We start from the raw sequence: 22870 nt of genomic DNA on the forward strand, positions 1-22870 counted from the left end.
AGAATTGCTCCGTGCGGGAATCGAACCCGCTACACCTTGCGTGGCAGCCGGTTGCCCAGCCACCACACCAACCGTGTAGTCATATATGTATGTATGTATGTATGTATGTAGAACTTACTTTGGTGTATTACTCTTGACAGGGTTGGGTCCGCCAGGCGTTACATGGTTGACTGGCGTAGGCGTCTGCAGCAGAGGACTCGCACTCCATTCCTGCGGACAAATGTTATTTATTGTCTAATTTAGATTTTGTACATACTACCATAATCAGGAGTAACTTAAAATACGTAAAGTACGTTTAATTGGTAGTCGGCAAATAAATCAATAAACGTAAAAAAAATTCAGAGTCTGAATTATTTCCTACAACCTACAAGTACATACAACCGGAGTTGTTGTCAACGACGATAAAACTCCAACAAAATCACTACATAGTATAAGACAAAGTCGCTTTCTACGCCTATGTCCCTTTGTATGCTTTAATCTTTAAAACTGCACAACGGATTTTGATGCGCTTTTTAATAGATAGTGATTCAAAGGGAAGTTTTAGAAATATAATATATGCAAATGCATAATATATCACCATTGCACCCATGCGAAACTGGGGCGGGTCGCTAGTTATTAAATAGATTTTCAATCAAAATAACTTTGCAATAAGATTAAAAACCACATATCCAACAATATTACAGAACTTCTTACCTTGGCAGCATGTCGCAGCGGCGTAGAGTTAGCGTCTATAGTAGAGAACGATATGCCGGCGGGGGAGTTGAGGAACTGGGACGGACTGAACGGCAGCGCCTTTATCGGGGTCACGCCTGATTCGCGGTACTCCAGCGCTTTCGATAACGTGTCTGTCCATGCCTGGAAATTACAATTATATTTATGATAAATGATAAATAATATTTATTTCTGTGAATAGGTTAAAAAAAAAAACAATTTTACACGTCAATATTTCAAAGAGTTAATACTGGTTTAAATAGTAAGAGAATCTGTGCTTCAGTTTGTTTCAATAGTAAGAGATCCTATGCTCCTGCTCATGATGAAGAGTCCTTCTGTGATTCGAAAGTATTAAGACTTTTCTCCGTTAATATACGTGAGTAAACCGTGATTTTTAGTTAAGTTAGAGCTCCTATTAAATCATTAATTCGAGCTGATATTTATAAACACAAAATCTTTTAATATGTACACATTCATGTTAAAAATTTAGAAAAGCCAACCGCTACATATTGCCTAGCAGCTGGATGCCCAGTTACCGCATCAACCGGGCAGTCATGAAACCATGTAAAATCACACAAAGAAAATATGTCAGTAATGAACTGACTAACAAGATCATGAAATATAAACTAGTGACTATAATAATAGATGTTTTGTTCAACGTGCTTTTGAACAATGAGGGGAATATCATCCAATGACTTCTCTCAGTAAGGCGAGAGGGAATGTCAGAGTCTTGCTGACTAAAAACAACCCCGTTTCTACTCCTGCATTTCAAGCTAGAGCGTCGGTAAATCCACTAGGTAGACCGCAGCTCCGGAAGATGAACTTGAATACCATAACATTATCCCATTATTACATACCACATATTGCTGTTTCAGTTCATACAAAAATAAATAGAAACATCGATACAATACTTAAAACTCACATTAGTGTTGTTGGTGTTGGTAGTAGCTACGGGTAACTTCTTAGTCTTTCGCCTGAGTATGGGGGGTGGGCTGCTGGTCTCGCCCCCCTTCTTCCGCGGCGACGTATACATAGCTGAGGGAACTTCTATTTCCTTGCTCGCTTCTGCTTGTACGGCGTACGTTACTGTGGGAAAGAGATAATGTTAGTATGTAATGTGATGTTGGTAGATGTATATTGAATTGAAATGGTTGTCGTTGTGTATGACTGCTATTGACTATGAGACTATTGACTATGTTGAGACAAATGCTCCTAATTATGTATCATCTTAATGTACACATGAATGCAATAAATGATTTGAGTTTGAGTTTGAGCCCTTAGCGTGACTTGAATCAGAAATGAAAGTAAGGCGTATAATATAATTAAGTAATTTAATGTCTCAAAAGAGTATATTAGGATTTTCTCCTGTGTCGTGGGTGCGTTTATAAACATACAAGTTCACATACACATCACGCCCAGACCCGGAACAACAGTCTGTGGGTCACACAAAGAGTTGTTCCGTGCGGGAATCGAACCCACGACACGTTGCACGGCAGCCAGTTGCCCAGCCACCGCGCCAACCGTGCAGTCAAAGTTACCAAGATTTACTAAGAGTTACCAGAAGATAAATACTTACCAGTATCTTGGTTGTTCTCAGTGCCCGCTGAGGCTGATGACAGATAGTTTCTGAGCGGTGAGTCTGTTGGTAGTGTTTCTATGTTTACGAATCTGAAATTGAAAAGTACACATTAGTGGGAGTTGATAGAAAGAAATAACGATTGAAATAATAGTTATGTATTTTCGACAAGTGTAACTTGACTTTTCGCATTATAATATGAATATTATTGAGAATCTTAAAACTGTTTTTTGTTGAGTAATCACTAACAAGAGTAAGCTTAGTAGAAGTTTGCTTTACGTTTAAAGTAATCGAAACGAGAACGCGTTCGGTTGCTCTGATTGGTTGGTTTATTCAAGTATTACATTTCTGGATTACAAGCCAATTTATTGTTTCCCCATTACATTCATACACATTTTCTCTTGAATTAACTACGTGTGTGTGCTTAAAAAACTAGCAAACATGTTTTTAAGTTAAATATATTACATAAATTTTACAAACAACATAAAAAAGAACTTACTTAAAAGGTGTATCAACGATTTCCATTTCATCTGCGGCGACTAGCCCGCCTCTATCGGGCGACTTAGGTATGACTTGGTGTTGGTTGGTCAAACTGTTTAGTTGGTCTTTTAACAGCTGACGGAAATGCAGGACATGTTTGGAAGGAGGTTGGCTGGTATTCGACGAGTTGCTTTGGGCTGATTCGTTGAAGGGATCCGACCAGGATTGCTGTGGAAGAAGTTTTTGTTAGTTACAGTGTTAAAGTGGGTTTTTAGGGTGTGTAATGAGTCTTATTTATCTTGGTATAAAGTCTTATTCATCTTGGCGTAAAGTCCCATTTATCTTGGCATGAAGTCCAATTTATATTGAGATAAACACCTATTCATATTGGGATAAACCCCTATTCATGTTGGTATAAAATACTGTTCATATTGGGTTAACGTCCTATTTCCTATTAATCGTGATGTATGGTAAAATGTGTGGTGGTAAACATATATTAAAATTAATTCCGGAATTTCAAAAAAGTTCGAAACTGGTTTAAATAGAGTTAATTGTTATACTAATGACAATGATTAATTTAAAATCTATTTTTTTCTGAACCAATCTCAGGATCAATCGAATAAATCTGTAATTTTTGTCACATTAGTACACAGTAAGTTTAAACGTTGTACAGAGTTTCTCTTTCACTGTACGACATTTAAAAACATGAACTAAAATCTCAATAATATAACGAAACAATTAGCCACATAAACATATCCACAAAAACAACACACAAAGACACACCTAAAACTTAGATACAAATCAAATCACCTCAAAAACTAACAAAAGTAAGCGTCCATAAGTCCGCATCGTACGCATCGCACGCAACGGATTTTATTTTTGTCTCTTACAGAAACTCATACAACTGCGTCCACTGATCCGCATCGTACGGACCGCATCATCGGCAATTCGACATGCGATGCGTACTGATGACGTCATACGGAATGCGTCCGATGCGTGCGATGCGTACGATGCGGGCCTGTGGACGCTTACCTCAAAGTGCCTTTTAAAATATTTACAGTGAACAATACATAGATAGCGTCTACATAAGCTTAAAGCACACCAGCATAAAATGAATACCTTAATGAGACAAATTGTTGATGGTGGTGTTATTCACATGTATGTTTATGGTGAAAACAAAAAAATAGAGCAAATTAATGTTAAAGGGTATAAAATGTATTTGCTGAATTGCGGAGTAAGTTACTATTAGTGTTCATCAATTTATATGCTGATCATACAATACATTGCAACAGCATTCTTTGATTCAAAAACATGACACCCAGACCCGGAACAACAGTCTGTGGATTACACAAAGAGTTATTCCGTGCGGGATTAAACCTGCTACTCGTCACACGGCAGCTGATTGTCGAACCGTGCAGTCGGATTGACTATCACAAATTTTTGGATGGTAATTATTCAGCAAATACATTTCAAATGAAAATATGGCATTATAATAATGATCCCATTATATTATATAGAAAATTATTTTAAATAATGCCATATTTTCATTAAATCGAATTGGTTGGTGGTTATTTATTGTGGGTGACCACACAAGAGCGTATTGTTTTCCTGATTTAATAAAAAAAAAAATGTTTTATTGTGTTTAGCAAGCTGTTTTATGAAATAGCTAATATATGATTGTCCAGCCTTTGATTTAATTGCGAAACTATTACACGAAAAGTCTGATTATATTTTATGTTATTAGCTGATAAACGCGCAGGGGTATCACCTGATGGTAAGCAATCGCCGCCCGCCAAAGACACTCGAAACACCAGAGGCGTTACAAGTATAAACGGAATGTGCATTTGCCATATTATTAAGTGCACCTACTATTCAACAGTAATATTACTAGGCCCATTATAAAAGGAAGGAATTTCTCAAAATATTACTATTTTAAATTATCCTAATCACCAACCAATTTGACGAGAATAATGTGTGACATGGGATATTATAATTATTAATAACTTTTAGGAAATGTAATCTATCGTCATCATGTTTTTATTAATAACTTTCGTGAGTAAATTAACCCGATCCTAGACTTTAAAATCCAATTTCTAATACGAACCAATTCATCCGATTATTTATTTTGGTGTACTTAACTTATAAGCTAAAGTTGCTCGAAATAAATGTATTTTATTTATTTATTTATTTATTTAACACACATGTGAATCGTGGGACTCAACAGTGTGGGGTACACTTAGTACGAGATTGTTATAAAACGTTGAACGAGCGTTCTGTAAGCTTAGTATGAGTTTGTTTTACGTTGAACGAAACCGAAACAAGAGCACATTCAGCGCTCTGATTGGCCGCCGCGAATGAACCAACCAACCAGAACACCGAATGCACTATCGTTCCTATTTCGTTAAAACGTACTACAAACTCCTACTAAGCCCTCTGACCATCAACGTTTACAACTAACTATAAAAGTACATCATGTCACACACCATTAAAAAGAAAAATGAAAAAAAAAACAACATAAAAAGCAGCAAACTAACATCGTTATACGCGACTTGCACCTTCTCTTGCATAACACTAGAGTCAGTTAGTTCCCGCGGCTTTACCCGCGACTGTTTGCGGCGCAGCGTCTCGAAACTGTCCAGGAGATCCGGCTCGTACTTCCTTCGCATTGTGGAGTTCCAATGGTTCTTTATTGCGTTGTCGGTCCTGGAATTTTAAGGGGTTTAGAGTTAGTTTCGGTAGATATCTAATGGTAAGGATATCATGGCGTCTATAGTCTGAGAAGGTCTGATATGGTACTACAATTATATGGTTATTTTTCCATATGAAAAAACTACGAAACGCTATCTACTACGGCCATAGCTTATTAGCCTACGGCATTAGCCCCTAACACATGGATGTGCTGATTTTACAGAATATTCTACTATACTGGACACAATTCCAGACGCCGTGATACTACAGAGAAAAATTTTAAAACCCGAAAATAGCCGAGTAACTTTACCGACCCGGCAATGGACCCCGAGATCCCTTGCCTGGCAGTCACACTTGTGATGACTCGACCAACTAAGTAGAAAGAAGACTACACTATTATATTAATAGTGGAAACAAGACTTTGTAACAATGTGATAAAAATATGAACCATTTGTACATTGTCGCCACACTTAGCGGAGGATTTGTGTTCAACAGCTTTGTTTCGACAGTTAATGCATTAAAATGAATAAAAAAGGAAAAATAAATATGCATGTACTCACCTGCCGGGTAATAGTTTGGCAATCTTAGCCCACTGGTTCCCCAACTGTTTGTGTGCTTGGTATATGACTCGGTCCTCGTGCTCCGTCCACGCTGTCTTCTTTATGGACGGGTTGAGGTGGTTGTGCCATCGCTCTCTGTAAGTTGAAGAAGGAAATATTTAGTAAGGTATCATAAATAGATGCTTTTACTTCCTAAATACAGCGATATTTAAGTGTGGCAGAGCCATCCTTCAGCACGAATGGGCTGACTCGAACGGAGTGATACCACGGCCTCACAGAAAACCGACGTGAAACAACGTTTGCGTTGTGTTGGTTGTGTGAGTGAGGTTACTGGAGGCCCAACTCCCAATCTTCCCAAACCCCGATTGCACATCAACCCTTAAATTCTTCACCCCCAAAAGGCCGGCAACGCACTTGTAACGCCTCTGATGTTTCGAGTGTCCATGGGCGGCGGCGATTGCTTACCATCAGGTGATCCGTCTAGTCATTTACCGCCTTATACCATAAAAAAAAGGTTGTATTTGGTTAATTTTGAAGATTTTGAGAGAAGAAAATAAAAAACTTTTCAATTTTTATCCTGAAATATTTAACAAACGGAATTCTTCAGACCCAATAAAATTACTGGATCTAATAGATAAGTCCTTGTAGGTACGTTTTTGCAGTATTCAAACTGTATTATATAAGAACTTCTAAATGAAAATGTTTTGAATATTCACCTGCATTGTTTCCCTATCCTTCCTTTTAAATGGCGCGCGATGAGCGTCCACTTCTTCGGCCCGTATTTGGCGACAAGCTCCATCACCTTCTCATCCTCCTGTAATAGATAAACATAATATGAATTAGAGTTACATACGAGTAGAAAATTACTTAGTAATAACTGCCGCATTTAATGATTATTTAAACTATTTCTTAGTAACGATTTTGTATCGAAAACGGACAGGATTAAGTAACCATTAAATGACTGAAGTACGGTAAGATTCTTAAGTACCTATCAGTTTTCTATGAAGATTAAATCTAAGTAATGAAATAATTTTGGAGGGATATTTTAGCGCGCTAATAAAACGACGACCTTATTTTTATTTTTTTTAAACTGACATGGTCACTAACATGGTAAATATCCCGTCATAAGTTCTTATAATATTGAATTATTTTTTTATTAACTCGTGAAAAATAGGGATATTGAATGGAACTGTTTGTGATCAGTTGACTAGGTACCAAGTCGTATAGACTGACTATTGTTGACGTTTCAAAAGTACCTAAGTATATATGTATTGTTTAATTGCAATAAATGATTTGACTTCGGGAAACTCAGTCATTAAAATAAAATCCTACCAACATCTTTTCCTGTATCTAATACCAATTTCTGCGAAAGATGACTACATAGTACACACATTCTATGAGAACTTTTCAAAGAATAAGCTACCAAACCAATATTATTACAACTGCTGAATGTTAAACTACAAAAATCAACACTCGACTTGCAAAAAACCCAATCTTTAATTCTCACGTTAAATGGGTATAAAGTACTTAAAAACTTCACACTTCGAAACGAAACTTTTTAAAGCAATTGGAAAACAATTACGTATAGGTAGGTAGGTAGGTATAACCCGTGCGCGACAAGATGAGACCTCTGTGCGGATACGTCATAGTATATAAAAATAATTACGAATGGTGGTTTGGCGATATGTATAATTATGTAACGGTAAAATGGAGTGAATAGAAACTCAGGGGGTGAATAGAAAAAAAAAAATTACGATTATTAGTTTGTTTTCATATTTTTGGTTTTAAAAGAGCATTTTTGGTTTTAATAATGAATTAATAAAAAATATTAAAATGGTGTAAACAGTTCTAAATTACGTGAAAACAACAAAATTTTGTTCCTATTCACCCCTGATTTGTTTTCACCCCGTTTTACGGTATGTAATAATATGCAGTTGTTAAATTAATATTAATTACCGACATTATTAGTATTATTAATTCGACGGGTGCAAAGTAAAAAGAGTCATCTACAAAACTGCTACTTTACAGGAGAGCGCATAATAGGAAAAAATGCTCCCATTTTGTCAATTTTAAACCAAATTTATTGAAATTTTCATCATTGCTTTATTATTTAATAATATATCCACATGTATGTTTCGTTTTTTCTAATTATGTTTAATTTTCGAGATATTGTAGTTGTCTGTATCTACTTTGCTCTTCAAAAAAAGACAACTGTGTTAACTACCACTTGGTCGTTTCTACATGGGAATTTAAAAAATTAGATTTAGTAAAGTATGATTAGTATATTTCAGTAAAACGAAAAGTGTAACACTTCCTATTATTAAAATTAGTTAATGACAGTTTTACATCTTAAATACACCAAGTTTTGAACTTAATTGCGCAGATGTCTTTTTCTACGTCGTCGATTTGGTGCCAGGAACATGATTAAGAAGGAGGTTAAATGAAATATTTATTTATGAATCATTCATTTATTATAATAAAAAAAACGTAACTTCTTATACATTTTTGGAAATAAAAAGTATACATACATCAGAAATACAATACGGTTCCTGTTTTGACCGCCACAGTTATCGGACCACAGGCGGATATCTTTGATGCCTCTATCAGTTGACTGTTGTATAAAATTATAAAGGCAACTAGCCACTTCATTCGAACCCCGCTTAGCTATAGTTTCAGGCCACATAATAACATATTCCTTTTTTAAGTCCCATATCAAAAACAGTAAAATTAAAAACAGAAAGTTTACGCTTATAATAAAACGAACGGGTTTCTCCGTGTGGTGTCGACAAAATTTTTTGGAAATCAAAGGTGGCCGAAGTTATAGTTTCAGGATTAGAAGATGCTTCATTTTTGTCTTGTTTCTTTAAAGATCTCGCTATATTTTTATCTTGAATATGTTTATTGTACTCATCTTGTTGTGAGGTTAGTGAAGGAAGGCAATTTTTAAATGCTATACAGACGTCGCACTGATCTTTTTTAGGAATATAAAAGGCTATGTTCATTTCCTTGATAACTATATCTCGGTACTGGCGCGCTGTTTGTACTCTCTCCACAATATTATTTTCCTCTGCCCAAGTCTGGTACAACTTAAACATTGTGGAGAAATTTAAATCAGCCAAGTAAACTTTGTTTGTGTCTTTTCTTGTATAATGTGACTCCACTGGTTGAAACGAGTTGACATGATCACACACTCCTTTTATTATGGCGGCTGTACAAACCTTGTTTTTATTGCCAGACGACCTCTGAAATCTTTTTCACAGCTACTAGTATTTTTATCATATTTATCTGTATAAACTGATTACTTACCGACAGCGTATTCTTAAACATTGTTTTGCACACTTTTATAGTTCTAGGGCTGGTTTCTTTTAAATTTGTTGGAAGTGTATAGTTTACACTGTATTGGCGTTTAGAATCATTCTCTGTAGTAATTCTTCGTTTCATACAACGTTTTGTATATTTACCTATAAAAACCCATTGCTTTTCGTGATCACAGAGATTCCAAAAACGATCAAAGATAAGTTTTCTATCTTCGTGAGATATTTTTGCGCTACAGTTAAATTTGCAAATACCACATGACGGCTTAAGTTGTTTAGCAGGTTGCAATTTTCCATTTCTGGACTGATGTTGTTTACCTGAATTTAATAGTAATTTACGTCTCGTATCAATCCACTTGTCTTTATTTCTCAATCGCCTTTTCTTCGTTCTATCTATACTGAACTGACGTCTTTTTCTACCATTTAAGGAGGAAGGCGTAGAACATTCACTTGATGCCTCCACAGCCGAAGAAGCATCACTGGTGTTGCTTGTATAAGATTGACAGTTTGAAAGTGACATACTCGATGGCCTCCCTGAGTTTAATAAACAGATATTTTGATCTAATTCTGATAATGGACACGGCGGACTTGAAGTAAATGAATTGTATTCTGAGGGTGTTGGTGTATTATCCGATAATTTGCTCGGAGAATCTCTATTACCAATATCAAAATTTTCACAATTAATTTGTGTGTCAGATTGAGGGTGAACTGGTGTGACCGACCTAGAATACACAGTACATGGAGACTTATCTTGCGAAGTTAACTGATACTCATTTGTCTTCATTGCTGACACATCAAGGTCTTCTATAAGATGTTCAATAACTTCATCGGCCAACACAGCATTTTTCTCAAAAAAACCATCGCTTATGTTCTGTAAGCTTTCATCTTCTTTAAAAGGTCGCTTCGGACTCTCTGAACATGAAACAATAGTGAAAAATAAAAATAAGAAAATATCATTCAATAAAAGTCAATTAATATAGCTAAAAATAAGAATTAACATACTCACAAACATACGAAATACTGGGCAAGAGCGAGTCGGACTCGCGCACAAAGGGTTTCGCTTTCGTACCATCCGTTTAAAAATAAAAGGTAAAAATTAGGTTTTTTTTTGTTTTTAGTATTTGTTGCTATAGCGGCAACAGAAATACATAATCTTTGAACATTTCAAGCGTCTAGCTACAGCGGTTCTTGAGATACCTACAGCCGGGAGACAAATAGATAGACAGACAGACTGACAGCGAAATGTAATAGAGTCCCGTTTTTACATTTTGGGTACGGAACCCTAAAAATAACACTAATTTACAAAAGTAAATTGAGACATCTACAATTCTATATCACAATCGCAACGTAAAAAAAGCTATATGGCAGATAGCCGTTTATGCGTCGTTTCGTAACAAAAAACTCAATGATAACCTATTTTTTTCATTATTAAAACAACTAATATAATTTAAATTCAAAATAACAATAATATTCAACTTTTATTACAGAAATACGTACCAGAACTAGTTTCACGGTTGTTATCAATAAGTTGTAACAGATCTTCTCGGTTCATAATAGCGCACTGTCGTCTCGTTTTGCCCAAATTCACCAATAATTTACGTCTTTCCATGTCTATTGTGTTAAATGCAAACTGTTTACTAGTATGATAACACTTTTCGACAAACTTTATCACTTAACAAATCAAAAGAAACAAATAATCGTGCCGGCCGGCGAAGCACATGTCATCTGACTGATGACGAAATATGACTGACCGCTGGCCCCCCGCGCGTCCCGCGTATAAACGGCCAGCGGTAACTACCCGCATCTACATCGCGCAATTTCACAAAACAGGTGTAGTTGTCTTCTTTTACGTAAAAAAAGTACCAAAAATTAGATGATTTTTGTGTTTTTGTTTTTGCTATGTTGTAGAACATGATATTTTAAGTTAGTTTTTACAAAAAAACCAAAATCTCAAAATTGCAGTTGACTTTTTTTACTTTGCACCCGTCGAATTAATTAATTAATTATGTATAAAATTCCACACTGGTCTCAACTTATTGCGAACGGGTATTAGGTAGGTATGGGTACCATCCTTCATGGGACCTCTATAAACAAAAACTGTGTGAAAAAAACAATAAAAGGTAGTATGACCATCTGATTGCCGCGTGGCGTGGCGTGCGAAAATACGTTACGAAGCAAGGTGAACGAGTGAGTGGGCGAAAAAATATGAATAGAACAACTTAATCAGCTGTTGATTTAGTAATCAGCTATTTTGAGGTGATTAATTGATATTTTGTTTATTTACTTGTGTAAAGGTGAGGTGATATACTCGTACTAATGTGACATTTAAAATGTTTTCTTTATTATAACTATCGTGAGACATAATAAATTAATACTTATGTTTTTCACCGCATCGTGTGTCGCAGAATGCTGATCATGAATATGAGCCCCTAGCGTGGCTTGAAACTAGTAGAGTTCCTCGTCAAATAATTACGAGTACCAGACTCTTACTGACTAAAAATCACCCCGTTCCTACTCCTGCTTTTCGAGCCGGAGCCCCGGTAAACCCGCTAGGTTGTACACAGCTCCGGGTCGATCCTTTCACACTAGATACCATGTAATTACCTTAATAGTTACACGGATCAATTACAAATATTACTTTTATTTTTTATTGAACCAAAGTACTTAGTTGATATCTCAATCCAATCAAGAGTCACGAACTGTCAATTTGCGGGCCCTTTCAATTAAAATAATATCATTTTTTGCCGGTATTGTGCCACCTACCACATTATCGGATGTGGTATGATTCTAACAATAGGTGTTAGTAAAAAATTTAGTTAAAAAAAGGTTAAAATCAAGGTTACGATTGGTCAATTGTTAATTGAAGATGTATTTGGTATAATCTTTGGTTTCTATTACAATAGGTTCAATAGTATTTTTTGTGAGACTTGTTAGTGTAGCTCAATGGGTCTTGGCAACAAAATCAATCTTAGCAATTTTTTTTCTTTCGTTGTATAGAAAAAAACATACATTTCAGTTTTAACTAGTACTCAGTATCGATGGGAATCTATTGGCAGAAAAATAAAGACAAACATGATAAAAATATAGATAATGGTGACATTTTACCTCCTAACCTGGAAAAATCAGTTTTTTTATTATTAAGCGTTGGGAAGTGTATTTTTAACACGTTAACCGTCACGTTGGTCTGGTGACCGCCGCTTAACCGAGAATATGCCTTCATCAGTTTTCTTTCAGCAGTCCGTGTTTTAAGGAATGGAGAGACACACGAGCGAGTCATGGTGAGCTATCAGTATCGCCCATTGACACTCACAAGTCGCAAGACCAGAAGACTTACAAGTGTGTTGGGAGATGAGAGGATCTCTAGTAATCTCACTCGCACCAAACTCCAGGCAAGAAAGACTAGCACAATAACTAAATATTAAACCTAATTGAAACCGGAATTCTGTGCTTATCTCACAGCCGGCCTCATGTCAATATCTTTGTCCTTGGACTTGGGTATTTTTTGTCTGTTTGTCCGCACAAAACATATACAATACTAAGATGTTTTAGCGCTTATTATTAACTAGAACAAATTTTGTTTGTAATTGATGATGTCATTGCTGAATGGGGACCGAGATGAAACTGGGACATGTGTTTTGTTTTATAGTACCTACTTTACTTTACTAAAGTACATGGCCTATCTAGTTAAGTCTGGTTGAAGTGCCTAAAAACTTATTCTAAGAAAGTAATTAGAAGTTAGAACAAATAGGTTTTTTGTCACTTCTTCTAAAGTTTCTAAAGTTTGACTTATCATTATTTTTTGTATGGTATTAACCGACAAAAGAAGAAGGCGAATCACCTGATGGTAAGCAATCGTCTCCGCCCAAGGACAGTCGAAACACTAGAAGCGTTACAAGTACATTGCCGACCTTTTGGGGGTTAGGAATTTAAGGGTTGTTGGGGAATCAGGGACAGGGAATGGTAAAAATTAATTAATAAAACGGCTGGACTGATTTGGCTGATTTTGGTCTTAAACATTTGTTTCCAGGGACGTTTTAAAATGACTGAAAGGATCAGGATTAAATTTGGAACAGGGGTATATTATAGTCTGGAATTTAACATAGGATACTTTTTATCCCACGGGACCGCGGACATAGCCGCTGGTAGAAGCTAGTACCATAATAATGACCAATATGTAAGTACTAACTATTGCTAATAATAATCTAGCTTCTAGATATCTTAGATGACAATATTCGTTCATGATCTAATACCTAAAACATGCCCATTCAATGTTAGTGTGGGAAAATCTAAAACAAAAAATAACCTATTAGCATATTTATAATGATTGATCCATAAATCATATATGGCGGTCTTTATATAGTGTTTTTGTTATATTTTTAGTATTTAATCGTTATGTACTTAGATAAAACGTGTTTGTAATTGTTCGTGTGCGTTTTTTGAGTGTTTAGTATTACAAAATATCGTAAATAAATATATTTTTTATCGTACAAGGGCCAAACGTGCGGATGGGTCACCAGATGGTAAGCTATCAGCACCGCCCATAGACACCCGCAACACTAGAGGAGTCACAGGTGCGTTGCCGGCCTTATTACATCTCTAGTGGAAAAGCATACTAATTCATTCATCGCTAAAAATGACAAAAAGCGTAAATACTTTTTATTACTCCTAGTATCGTAGGCTTAAAATTTAAAAAATATTCTAATTGTCAAACATCCTTCTCAATGGGTGTCCAAAGCCATTAAAAGTGTGAAAAAGTTCCTTTCAAAGAATTCTAATACTATAAAATCTTCATTGTTGACTATTGTCCTTCAGAGATTACACAAATATCAACCTTATTACGACGCCTTAAAGTTGGAATAGAAATTAATTTGTTCTAAGCCGAAATTATTTTTCAAACAAATATAAACCTTATTGCGATGATATTAAGGTTTGAGTGGAAAATTAATTGTTATATAACGGGGACTAAAGTACGTGGGTTTAAAATACTACAATACTAGGTCATAAGTTTAGGGTGTAGTGATAATATCTGTGAGGTCATTGACCGTAGAACATTTTCGATTGTGGGTGGTTTTTTGGGGGATAGGAATTTCAGCGTTGTTGGGGAATCGGGGATTGGGAAGGGGGGTAATTGAACCTCTGGTAGCCTCACATACACAACGAAACGCAACGCAAGCGTTGTTTCACGTCGGTTTTCAGTGAGGCCGTGGATTACTCCGGTCGAGCCGGCCCATTCGTGCCAAAGCATGGCTCACCCACACCACATATACATATATCGAGGAAAGCTATAGACGAAGATCACGCTCCGATCAATAGAAGCCGAGCAGCAGGTGAAGCGGTGAACGAAACTAGTATAAGTACATATAATTCCATACATATACATTAGTATTCATACATGGTACGTATACAACAAAGGATTCATTCATAAAATCTAAGAATTTGTGGCGTAAGCTACTATGGAGTTGCTATTTTTATAGGTTTTATATCCATGCGTGCCCGATTTCGGATAACAAGGAACGCCTTTGTGATCGGTCAGGATAATTTAAATTGTTCTAGGTATAAGTTGATGAAGATAATTTTATTTTAAAGACGATTTAAAAATGAACACCATATTAAAGATAGGTCCAATTAAAAACTAGTCGAAGCACTAATTTCAACACGCTGATTCCTAGGACACGGAAATTCCTTATCAAACATACATAACCTCACGCCTGTCTCCAATGGGGGAAGGCAGAGCCAATGGAACGCCAATTGTCACGATTCTTTTATACCTCTTTCGCTTCATCAACAGCCACCAGTCTTTTCATGCATGCTCGTCGGTTAAGGGTAATTCCTAATTTAGCCTTATACAGAATAGACTCGCCACAATAATTACCAAATTCCCAATCCCTAAAAGGCCGGCAATGCACTTGAAACTGCTATGGTGTTGCGGGTGTCCATGGGCGATGCTGATTGCTTACCATCAAATGAAAGATCACTTAATTTCATAAAGAGTATCAGTTCCTCTCCAACAAAAACAAACCATTTCTCCAAACAGCATGACACAAGAAGACATGAGAACATTACCTAATTATGCACATTCTATGCGCGCACGCGTGCAGTACCAACGACCGGTGACTCAACGCTGCTTCCTCAGAATGATAGACTGATTGGCGAGAATTGTCCGACACTAAGATACGTGCGTTTATTTTTATGTGCTATGTACTAAGTTTATGAAAAGGTGTGATTGCAAGGAGCAAGCCTTGTGATTAATGCTCAAACCTTTCTTCATGTGAGAAGAGGCCTTTGGTCAGCAGGCTCTAGGCTGTTGTTGTGTGTGTGATATAATTCAAATAATGTATGGTCGAAAACAGGTCCCGAAAATATCGGTATCTCCAGTCACCGACCGCGTTGCTGTTATTATAGCCAGATTTATCTTAAAGACAGCGGATTGAAAACCGTACCACCCTAAGGTAGACTGGGAGAGAATACCCTAGGCATTAAGTCCACCTTGTACAATTTTTTGTGCTTAAGTATTAAATAAATAAAACTGTTAAAAGCAAATATCCTTCGTTAATATGACGTCACCTGTATCCAGGATAAAATACAAAACTAGAAACAATCATTTTGAGCTATAATTTGTTATCCGAAACACTGAAACGTATTTTACACAAGACGGTAACAAACGTCTGCATAGCCGAAAATTAGCCACATATCTCAAGAGAAATGACCATTCTAAGTACAAAAAATCCTGCCCATCATTTCAACCACTAACCACCTCACGAATAGCCTCAAACCAGCTCAATTACCTGCATTTCTTATGGAGAAATATAGTATATTTTAATAATATCGTGGTTGAACAACAATGCTTTGCGGTCTGTACATGGACGGAAGCCATTTAACAGTAATTTGCTCCTCATGAGAGCTTGTAAAGACATCGCACCAGCATTATAGTAAATCATAGCCTTTGTTGAAAATGTAGAGGGACCTTAGTACGAATTTGCTTTACGCTCACCGAGATCGAAACGAGAGCGCGTTCGGCGCTCTGATTGATTGGTTGGTTCATTCAAGGTGGCCAATCAGAGCGTCGAACGCGCTCATGTTTTGTTTTCGTTCAACGTAATGCTAACTCATACTAAGGGTACTTGGATTTACAAGTGAGAGGAGTTTCAAAGGAGTTTGGATAAAGGGGGATGTTTTAAAGAAAATAATGTGTGTTAAAATGTTTAGAAAACTCCAATTTTAAGGTCCAGCTTTTAGCTTGTTAGATGTTTTTATTTCGTGAAGAAATAGATAGGGTAGCACATAATTATTATTACTTATATTAATCGAAATATTGCAAGTGGCAAAGCTTCTGTTTTGGTGTAAATTCAAGCGAATTTGTGACTTGGATTCCTATAAGCCATATTGTATTGTAACTTAGTTATAGATCCCTACGACTATTGCAACATATGTTATGTGAATACAATTTAACATAAATAATGACGCAACCACGTTCAATAAACTCTCAACTGTTTGTTCTAACCGCAGTAGGATGCGCCACACTCAGCATGTATTACCACCTTATTGAATATCTTGAAGTTTTATTAACGTGATATCTAATTTAAACCTTATGTGTAGGACGATTGTGTATATTTTAGTATATTTTGTATCGTTGCAGAAGGTATTTGCTAAAGAAAGTTCTATTGTGTTGTTTTTATAGGCATTTTTTGAGGAGGGAAATTATCAAATGACTTCTATAGCCCTGCTTTAGTGTTCCTAGTGTACATTGGGTGCGCCGGTTGGTGACTATCAGAAGGCTTTGTTTTACGTTTAACAAAATCGTAACAAGAGTGCGTTCGACGCTCTTATTGGTTGGTTAATCTACGCTGGCCAATCAAAGCGCCTAACGCGCTCTCGTTCAAAGTAAAGCAAACTCGCACTAAGGGTACAAGTGATATGTCTACCCATTTGGCACTCTATACCATCAATACTAATATTATAAAGCTGAAGAGTTTGTTTGTTTGTTTGTTTGAACGCGCTAATCTCCGGAACTACTGGTCCGAATTGAATAATTCTTTTTGTGTTGGATAGTGCATTTATCGAGGAAGGCTATAGACTATAAAACATCACGCTATGACCAATAGGAGCCAAGCAGAGCGGGTGAAACCGCGCGGAAGTAGCTAGTAAAAAATAAAGATTAACCCTTTAACGGTTATAAGGATCTAGATGAGATAGAAAGATTTGGTTTCAGGTCGAAAAATAAAATTGCAAATAGAAATTTTGTTCCTTTTTTATTGGTTTTCATTGGTGGGAAAAATATTCCCTCTAACTGCAAAAGGGTTAAAATAACTTACCTCTTTCGTCCAAGGGCCTTTGACTAGTTCAGGGTTGACGACTTTGGTCCACCGCTGTTGGCACTGGACGTCCGACCTATCAGCGAACTGCGCCGATATCAGGTCCCAGTTTTCATTGTATATATTCACGCATGCTTTTAGCTTTTTGTCCTGGAATTAGAGATAGAGGAGATAAATAAAGGGAACATTAAATTAAAAAGAAAAATGAAAATCTGTCAAAAATAATAGTTTCTAGTCGATCTTGAGGTGCAACGACGTACAACTAACTACTCACTACAATTTTATTGTAACTTTCGTGAGACATACTAAATTAATTATTATGTTATCGGCTTGAAACTAGTCGAGTTCCTCGTCAAAAACAATACGTGAGTAAGCCGATAACATAATAATTACTCACTACAATTTGAGACACAACTTTTACGCATGTTTTCTAGAATAACGTGATCGAAGCAAGGAAATAATAAAGGGAACATTAAAATATAAAGAAAACTAGTTCTTCTTTTAAAAAATCTTATAAAAACAGTAATAATTTCTAGTCTAACCTGGGAGAGGCGTACATACAACTACGTATTTAGGTACTGCAATTCGACACACAACTTTCTAGAACAACTTGACCAACGTGATTGAAAAATTGCTTTACCCATTAATTCCACATCTTAAATCGAAGATGGCCTTAATGAAGGAATCCCATAACTTCTCTCGCTTTAGGCAAGGCTGACTATAAAATCACCCCGTTCTTACTCCTGCTAATCGAGCCAGAACCCCGGTAAACTCAGTAGTAGTAGTTTGGATCAAGCATCTTAGTAGATTTAAGAATGAAAACGAATTATCCTCACCTCCTCCTTAGTCCACCTTCCCCTATTAATATTCTTCCGCGGCCCAGAGCTTTTGGTTGCAGCCTGGACATCTTCGTAGGCCGCCGCCGAATCCTCTGAATATTCGCTCGTCTCTGAATCATAGCCGCTACGTCTGTTGAAGGAAATTAGACTTTAATATAAACTGAATACATTTCACATTAAGTTGATAATGTACTGAAATGAGAAATTGTGACTTTAAAACTTAAACATAAGAGTTCAAAACAGGTTGCCGTTTAAACAATCTTTTGAGCTTCATAGTGGTTACCTGATATTTTATAGGAAAATAACCACTATCTAAAGTACTGTAAGATCTAATATAGTTTATCAGATTTGTTGACTTAATGATTTTGTTACAGGCAGTGTAGATATGGGGGTAATTAACAGATAATTAAGCTGTGTACTTTGTAAACAAGCGGTAGACACTTAAAGTTTTATCTATGAGCTTCTTTTATCTTGGTCGGAGCATAAAATTCATAGGGTCGTCAAATAACTTTGGTATTTTACTGTCCTACTAACTACATACTTAAAATAAAGTGTTAATAGTAGCAAGGGATCTTGGTCCTTGGCAAGGATAACAGTCGAGTGCAACTACCAAATAAAGACATCTTTCGGATCGGTTAAGTACTACGTTCTCTTATGGTATACTACCTACACAATTACCTTCCTAATTTTCCCAATCCCCGAATCCCCAACAACCATTAAATTCCTAACCCCTAAAAGGTATACGCAATTGTAAGGCGTTTGGTGTTTCGATGTCCATAGGCGGCGGCGATTGCTTACCATCGGATGATCCGACTGCTCGTTTACCAGCTTACACCATAAAAAACTGCACCCATGAACACTTAAGACACCAGAGGCTTTAGGGGTTTAGGTGTTTGGTAGTTAGGGTTGATGAAGAAGTTCGTTTTCCTACGAAATCTAGAATTGTACCCTTATGATAAAAGGTGTGATGGTTTATAACATTTATTTTTAGCCATGATCGTCTACCCTCCTTCCACTGCCCTCTGTGCAGAACTCTCTTTATAAAATAAGCCTCCATATTTTTTAAATCCTACCTCTGAAGATATCTCCTCAAACATTTAATTATCTCGTCTCGCTTATTTTTTAAACATTCCTACATCTTCACGTTTACAGAAGGATGTCCTTATTTACTTTGAACCTTGCTTCAACAAGGTACCGTTGTACTAACAATAAATGGGATGCACGAAAGTACTTAGTGGAGAGATTTGTTTTTAAAGATATACAGGTTTTTGGTACTATGTTAGGATTTTAATTTAGAACTTTATTTTATAGACGAAAGAGTTGGTTTTTGTTTAGATTAATGAGATTTTTTGGGAATACAGGAGACGTAAACAAAGTTTTAATTCGATGAACCGTATTCAGTGGTAATAAAGTAGCAGTTAGTATTGAAAAAAATTGTACGTAAGGAACCATTCTGCCTTTAATAAGTATTATGTAGCAGTCCTCTTCAATGACAAATTATACCAAGACAAATATCCTTAGATGCGATTGCAATCATGTACCTACATCCAAGATGATTTATAACATGTTTAAGAAACAAATAAAGCCTTAAAATAAAGGAAAATACGCCACGTTCAAACAAGTCACGTACAAAATTACCACATAAAGACATGTATCAAAACATTTAAGTACAGAATTCCAAAATACATTCGTTAGATGACAATGCTGTTTACAATGAAATTATGGATTGTTTCCAAAGTTTTTATAACAAGAAACTTACTCAAAATATCGCCATTATTCTTCATTGATTGATGGAAAGCAAATGTACATTTTTGGAAGTATTTTAAATGAACTGGATGTCTTTGAAAAGGATTAGCCACAGAAAGCATTACGAAGAGTCAAGAGGAAGGAGAGTAGGGAAGCCTTTGCCCTGCAGTGGAACGATTTCAAATGTGGACTAACGTAGTGTACTGATAACTCATGTATAAACTATGTAGTTTAAAAGTGGTCGATTCCATAAAAACTTACGGCTAAAATTAATAATAATTAACCGATCTAAAATCAATGTAAAGTTTGTGAATTATGGTCGATTTTTGAATAGATTGCCGTAGTGGCTAAGCACAGGGGCTAAGTACGTTTAGTCCCGGTACTGTGCTGTTTCGAGAACAAACACTGACATGATACTACTCGTATGTATAAAATAAATAACTAGAATAAATCCTGATCCTATCCTACGTCTTAGAATTACGTAATCACCAGAGTTGTCCTGAGGCCATGTTTGGGTTAAGCGCGTGATATTATTAGCTATGGTGAGCATTTGACGGACAAATATAGTAATTAGACTGTTGTAGTTACATGTTATAGTTTTTCTTATAGTTTTTAAGAGTTTATTAGACGAATGTTCAATGTAAGGGTAGACAGAAGTAACCTTTACTAAGAGTAAAAAATCTTTTCAATGCGATGGCTAGTCCCCTAGTTACCTGAAAAGTTTGATTGAACGCACTAATCTCTGGAACTACTGATGCAATTAGAATAATTATTTTTGTGTTGGATAGTGCATTTATCGAGGAAAACTATACTTAAGCGGTCTTACTAATAAACATTTATACACGCTGTATACACGTTGTATACACGTGTTATAGCATATTCATTACTAATAATCAATGTATAGGGGTTGTCATCTTATACACCCGTTATAACAGTTGTATAAGTGTATGTCATTTTACACAATCCTTATTCAGTCAAATAAGCTTGTTTAGCGTGTGAATAACCAACAAATAACTCATTGTCGTGGCTTATCTCGTAATATATTTTAATTTAGTGGTTATGATGGATTATTTCGAATATCTGCGCTGTTTTAATATTCTTGAGTTGGACAATGAGGAACGACCAAGAAAGGCAAAACCTTATAAAACACGTATTGATTTCTTTTCTTTCGAAAAAGATGAATGTAAACGTAAATACAGGTTTACTAAAACCTTATAAAACACGTATTTGATGCCTTTTTTTCGAAGAAGATGAATGTAAAGGTAAATATAGGTTTACTAAGAGATATGTCAGAGAAGTGGTGGACCTAATCCGAGAAGACATAGAACAAACAAATAAGGTTGGCTGGCGGCTTCTTTGTGGAGCTTCAAGTTTGTGTAGCTCTCAGGGTATGGGCGCAGTAAGAAGTACAAGACGATGCAACCAACATACATGGCAAGAGTCAAAAATCTAACACTTACTTCCTCTTGCTGTACTGTAAATTCTTTAAATGTTTGAAACTGGTAATCAGCCACCATTTCATCAACAACAAAGTCAGGCATCATACGATATTACTGGACAAATTGCAAGACAATTGTTTATAAGAACACAGTTTTAACAAACATTTCCTTAAAATAAAAGAACAAGTTTATACTGAGAATGTATTTTATTTATTTGATTTTCTAGTCAAATATTTTGTTATTTTAAATTTCTTAGCTCTTGTTCAGCTCGCGTCCACTCATAGGCTTCTAGCATGTGTTTCTTTGTTACCTCATTTTCAGTCTACGACATTTCTCATTTGAGAACTTGAATTCTTATCATCTGCTCATCCTTATGCTGAAACAAATAGGTAGTAATTTAAAAAAATATATAGTTTTGAGAATTAACTGGACTAGAATTTGGTAAATAATAGGTACTTACTTTACACCTAATCACAAGGGATCCCAATTAGTAGCACGCTTCCTCTTCTTTGCTACGATACAAACGACTCCATTTCCCATTATTATCAATAATAAAAAGAATGCATAAGAAATATAAATACGAAAAACAACACGACCTGGGTTTGTATTTATCTTTTTACATTTCTTGCGGAAAATGACATTTGACGTTTCAAAGCGCGTTCAAAACATGTTCTTCTTTATAGATGACATTTTACTGATTGGAAAATGTTAAATAATATAATTTAAATATCTACACGTATGTGTACTGAAAATATTTTGTAATAAACAGAAATAGTTCATTTCTTATTTTCTAGTCACTGGTAAATAAAATCATGTAAATATGAAAGAAAAATAGAAATAAAAAATGTGGTGTTTTTTACGTTTTATGGTTTCGGAACACTTCACAAAATGTTACCAGCGGTTAGTGTTATAACAATTAAATAGTTACTCAAGGCTTACACACTGTTTATTAGTAAAGTAGTGTATATCTAGCTATTCACGCCTTATCCATTGAATAAGTAATTAGACGTTAAACAGTTGTTTAACATATTTTTATTAGTAAGACCGTAAGAATTTAGCTTATCAATTTAACTTACTGTAAAAAGTCCCTTATACTATCTTATCTTTTATATTATCTTGTACAGGGGGTTTAGTATGACTTTGCTTTACGTAAAACGAAAACGAAACGTAAGCGCTGATTGGTTAGTTCATTCGAGCTGCCAATC

The 22870-nt window shown here is 35.8% G+C and overlaps 2 protein-coding genes and 2 long non-coding RNA genes across 12 annotated transcripts in view; 1 reads left to right on the forward strand and 3 right to left on the reverse strand.

Moving 5' to 3' along the window:
* LOC126911421 (uncharacterized) overlaps window positions 1–22870 on the forward strand; it is a 369919-nt gene that overhangs the window by 112296 nt on the left and 234753 nt on the right. The gene's annotated exons all lie outside the window — the stretch shown is intronic.
* The window catches only part of LOC118279242 (myb protein), a 68771-nt gene that overhangs the window by 10109 nt on the left and 35792 nt on the right, over window positions 1–22870 (reverse strand). For 5 of the 9 annotated variants that reach the window (XM_050698500.1, XM_035598870.2, XM_035598865.2 and 2 more), the window contains 10 exons: window positions 18478–18610; window positions 17642–17791; window positions 6732–6829; window positions 6016–6150; window positions 5302–5470; window positions 2787–2995; window positions 2288–2379; window positions 1634–1797; window positions 694–855; window positions 119–210 (listed from right to left, as the gene is read on the reverse strand). In XM_050698500.1, coding sequence (XP_050554457.1) covers window positions 119–210; window positions 694–855; window positions 1634–1797; window positions 2288–2379; window positions 2787–2995; window positions 5302–5470; window positions 6016–6150; window positions 6732–6829; window positions 17642–17791; window positions 18478–18610 — 1404 coding nt within the window. The remainder of the gene's footprint in view (window positions 1–118; window positions 211–693; window positions 856–1633; window positions 1798–2287; window positions 2380–2786; window positions 2996–5301; window positions 5471–6015; window positions 6151–6731; window positions 6830–17641; window positions 17792–18477; window positions 18611–22870) is intronic. The other 4 variants (XM_050698501.1, XM_035598868.2, XM_050698499.1 and 1 more) reach the window with 2 other exon arrangements.
* LOC118264473 (uncharacterized) lies at window positions 7971–11340 on the reverse strand. Its single transcript, XM_050698502.1, has 2 exons — window positions 10827–11340; window positions 7971–10241 (listed from the first exon to the last, which is right to left on the reverse strand). The coding sequence occupies exons 1-2, from the start codon at window positions 10936–10938 to the stop codon at window positions 9241–9243; spliced, it is 1113 nt and encodes a 370-aa protein (XP_050554459.1). The 5' UTR covers window positions 10939–11340; the 3' UTR covers window positions 7971–9240.
* Window positions 21853–22662, reverse strand: LOC126911420 (uncharacterized). Its single transcript, XR_007705972.1, has 2 exons — window positions 22126–22662; window positions 21853–22041 (listed from the first exon to the last, which is right to left on the reverse strand). It is a non-coding gene; the product is annotated as an uncharacterized LOC126911420 (long non-coding RNA).

Source organism: Spodoptera frugiperda, chromosome 14 (assembly GCF_023101765.2).
Source record: "Spodoptera frugiperda isolate SF20-4 chromosome 14, AGI-APGP_CSIRO_Sfru_2.0, whole genome shotgun sequence".
Taxonomy (NCBI): Eukaryota; Metazoa; Arthropoda; class Insecta; order Lepidoptera; family Noctuidae; genus Spodoptera; species Spodoptera frugiperda.